Source organism: Morone saxatilis, unplaced genomic scaffold, assembly GCF_004916995.1.
Source record: "Morone saxatilis isolate NCDOM2014 unplaced genomic scaffold, NCSU_SB_2.0 Contig22, whole genome shotgun sequence".
Lineage (NCBI taxonomy): Eukaryota > Metazoa > Chordata > Actinopteri > Moronidae > Morone > Morone saxatilis.
This window is the reverse complement of record NW_023339785.1, coordinates 26,536,928-26,541,329: the sequence shown is the minus strand read 5'-3', so window position 1 is coordinate 26,541,329 and position 4,402 is coordinate 26,536,928. Positions and strand designations below refer to the sequence as shown.

Below are 4,402 nucleotides of genomic sequence, written 5' to 3'. Positions count from 1 at the left end.
AATTGAATTGAATTGAATTCATTAAACTTGGCGAGTAGAAAGCTATCTTTAGCTGAATCCTTAATAAGTCGCGTGTCCTTTGAGCCCTCACAGTGAAGGACTTGAACGTCTCTTCTCACACTGTCGACTGCAGTTTCCTGTCAGTGTTGAGCTGATGGAAGCCGACAGTTCTGATTTAAAGTGGAAACGGCTCGCAGACCGCAGGTTTACACGAACTGAGGACGGTCCTGGAGGCCGGCGGACGTTCAGGAACTGAAACATGTTTGTGTTTGTTTATCGTTTCAGTGTCTCAGCTCTTGAATGCAGCGCCGTGTAACAGCTGGTTTGATTTACCGCATATCAGATTTTATCAGTGGCTCATGAACGCAGCCAGTGAGGAAGAGGAGGAGGAAGCAACCACACACATCTTTAAAAGGTTGAATCAAATAACCAACAGCCCTCACTGTGGAAGTATATATGAATATATAATAATAAAAGAACAAGTTCAGGTTATTTTGGTTGAGTATTGTTGTTTATTGTCTTAATGAGATATTACAGATATTAATATTGAGCTGATGGAACCAGAAACAACTCCTCAGTGTTTATTTTGCTGTTTGTGTCTTATTGAAGGATTTTATTTTGGCTAATATTAGCTTTCAGATGTAACTAGCTAGGTAATAATTGATGTAGATTAGCTCGCTTGTTAGCTCGTGGTTTGTGCTGCTAACTAACCAGCTAACTGGTGTAATAATTGTTAGCTAATTATCTGGGTTCAGTAGAATCTAAAGAAGTTAACGATGGAAAGTTTTACCATAAAACACGATGTTATTCTACAACATTTATATTTTAATTAACTCAAATTTCACTCTAAAAACCTTCATGATGAAAAGATCCTGAACACACCACCATGTAAATATTTAGTCACTGTCACAGCGCCACCTCCTGGCAACAGGAAGTATGCTTATAAGGGAATCACCATCTGAGTTTAACCTTTTTCTTTGTTTAGTGAAATATGAGATTTCTGAATGAAACTGAAACTGAGAGAAAGTTTGAGAGGAAATAAACATATTATTTACATATTATTAACATCTTATTAACATATTATAAAGATTATTGTTCAACTTTGAGCCCTAACCTGTAATAATAATCCATCATACATACAATATATAATAATGATAGAAGCTTTAAACACTCAGTACTTTTACTGGAGGAGTCCCCCCCCCCCGGTGTCTGATGTCTCGCCCCTCCTCCTCCTCTGCTTTATAAACCAGTCCCCGTCCCGGATCCTGGAGGGACCACTGGGCTGCGGAGAGGACGAAGAGGACAAAGAGGAAGAAGACAGAAAGAGAAAAAGAGGAAGAAGAGCAGGATTTTTCACTTTGATTCAAGATGAAAGTGTGCGTGCTGGTCCTGGGTCTGGCCCTGGTTCTCACCGTCTGTGTGGCCCGGTCTCCGTACCAGGCGGTCCTGCAGCACAGCCGGATCAGAGGCCGTCAGCAGGGGTGAGTTTACCGAACCGAACCTAGCCGAGCAGAGCCGAACCGGGCCGAAACAGAGCCGAGCTGAACCGGGTCGAGTTTATAGTGAAGTTCTGCTGCTGGTCTGGAAATATTCCCATAATACAGATTTCTATATTGATCTGTGTCCAATAATCTCAATAATCAGCTGTTAATAGCTACTATTGATAATCTATTGATATCATTATCATTATTATTATTACACAGCAGCTCAGCTCGTTATTATATTTATATTATTATTATTATATTATTATATAATATTATATTATTATATTAATATATTGATATAATATCTGCAGAGACACAGCGATGATCGCGTTAATACCACCTTTATTTTGAGGACCAACTGCACCTGAAGACTCATTAAATATAAGATAATAATAATTCAAACAAAGTTGTGACTTTAAGGGTTTTACAGATTAATAACTGTTTATAATATTCTCTGTATAACATATCTATATTTATATAATGTCTGTTTTATTTTTATTGTAATACTTTTTATTGAGTTTAAACAAAGAGCACACAGCAGAAATAATTCCATAAGATTAAATATTAATTCAAGTAAAGTCTAATAAAATAAAAAAATAACCCTAAATATATATAGTATGTTAATGAATCATCTGAAGTTTCCACTGTATGTGTCTGAGAGTCGTTAATAATCAATAATCAATAACTCATGTAATGTATTATTATTATTATTATTATTATTATTATTATTATCATACAGTAATAATATGACTCTAATAACTTCATCGTGATGTTAGAAGGAACCAGTCCACCTTAAAAGTCCTTAAACCTTTTAATCAGTTGCATTTTTTATCCCATAAATAATAAAATAAGTGAAGTGAATTAAACATTAAATATTCATATAAAACTGTTCAAACTGCAGAAATATTAGTTTTGATCTCGTGAGTCGACTGTAGTGAAACTTTGTGTTTGTTAAAATGATTTTATTCTTCAGATTCTGGTTGTAGTTCCCAGTTTATGTGAACTCAGTGTTTGGTTCTTCCAAGCATGATGGGAAATAATGTGAGAGCTTTAATGGTTCAGTGAGTTTATACTTTATGAATTATTGTCTCTTCCCTTTCAGACCCAACGTCTGCGCCATGCAGCAGCTCAAAGGCACCAACAAGAAATACTTCACCAACTGCAAACAGTGGTACCACCGCAAGGTCTGCGGGAAACCCACGTGAGTCTGTGGAAACACATTGTGCTCTTGTTTGTGACTGTGCAGCCTGCAGCCGGAGGAATGTCCCTCTCCAGAGGAGCCCTCACCTCTTATATAACCCCTGAAGAAGAACAGAGCTCAGGCTGGCAGAGCCATCAGTGTCAGTTTACCTCCGAGTCCCAGAACCTGCTGAGAGGTTCATCTAGAGGACGCGTTCGCCTCCCTCTGCTCTCTGTGTTTAACGCCACGAGCGGCGGTAATGGCGTGCAGACGCTCTGACAGAGTGAACATAAACACAGCGGGTTCAACCTCTGAATAAAAACCTCCTTTCTGAGGAAGGAAAACTTCTATTTGTTTGCATAAAATCTCCAGAAGCAGCTTTAAATCACTTCCTGTTAGTGCGTTTAAGTGCTTGTGAGAAAGTCTGAAAGAATTTGGAAGAACATTCCCAGTTAATCATTTAATATAATGAAATATATAGTATAATGATATATATAATGATATATATATATATAATTAATATACTATAATGGTATATATATATATATATATATATATATATAATATAATGATATCTTCCATTTAATCCTGTCATTAGTCTTCAGTTTGGTCCCATACAGAAACCAGTACTATCTGTATCTGAAGGTAAACAGACTGAATTGTAGTCCAGGTATCAGATCGTATGAGAGGGGACGGACTCAACAGGTTTTATGTCTGTGATAAAGTCCACTATGTCGAGTCCTTGAGTGGGTCCACAAGGTTTCTGCTGGTTCTTCACAGTGTGCATGTTGTTAATGAGGCTCTGGCAGCAGTGAAGCAGCTGTGTGACAGATTCACTCTGCATGAGCCCGACAGGATTAAACTGTGTGTGTGTGTGTGTGTGAGTGTGTGACAGTAACTGTAATAATTCCTCTCTGGTTGTGTTGAAGCCTGTTTGTGAGTTGAGCAGCAGAGGAAACGTCCTAGAATCCTCCCAAACTGTGTGTAAACAGTCCAGTGTCCCTGCAGAGCCATGGACAGGACGGAGGAGGAGGAGAAGGAGGAGGAGGAGGAGGAAGGTATAGCTGACATGAGGAAGATTTAAGAGACTGGAGGTCAGAGAGTGTTTACACAGGAGGCAGCATACTTTCACTTCAACGGACTGGCAGGACTTTAACTCCGGGGTCCACTACAGCAGCCATTGTACCAAATATAATAATAATAATAATAATAATAATCTGTTACAGGTCTAAAAGAGGAGCGTCAGCCTCATGTGAACCACTGCAGTTATATTTCTGTTAGAATAATCTGTTTAGATTCATACAAAAGGTCCAAATATAAAACTATAAATCAATCCACAAACAGGAACTTTAATCCATTTCCCTTTAATTAATGAATTATTCCAGTGGTCAGTAACCCTGTTGTATGTAGACCGTCAAGTGTTCTCAGAGGGTTCGGGGCATCAAAGCGTTACTTAAGCAGTTACTTCAGTTTATATTGAACGCTGAAACCTCAGACCCCTGGTGGGTGCGGCCCTGCTCACTGGGGGGGGGGCAATCTGAGCCGACACCCAGTGCTTGTGAGGACTGTTTGGAGGTCGGTACTGATGGCAGTATCTGTCTGTCTGTCCACTCTCAGCCTGATCAATAATCCGTCCTCACTAACCTGATCGACCCTCAGATCTCTCCGATTGGTTCTAGTCATTGGTTCAAGTTATTGGTTCAGTTATTGGTTCTGTTATTGGTTCTGTTATTGGTTC

At 38.9% G+C, this 4,402-nt stretch overlaps 1 protein-coding gene across 1 annotated transcript; it reads left to right on the top strand.

Moving 5' to 3' along the window:
* Window positions 1–1,151: 1,151 nt before the first annotated feature.
* On the top strand, window positions 1,152–2,958 carry LOC118333400. Its single transcript, XM_035669007.1, has 2 exons — window positions 1,152–1,481; window positions 2,587–2,958. Exons 1-2 carry the CDS (start codon window positions 1,152–1,154, stop codon window positions 2,941–2,943), a joined length of 687 nt encoding a protein of 228 aa, XP_035524900.1. The 3' UTR covers window positions 2,944–2,958.
* Window positions 2,959–4,402: the final 1,444 nt, after the last annotated feature.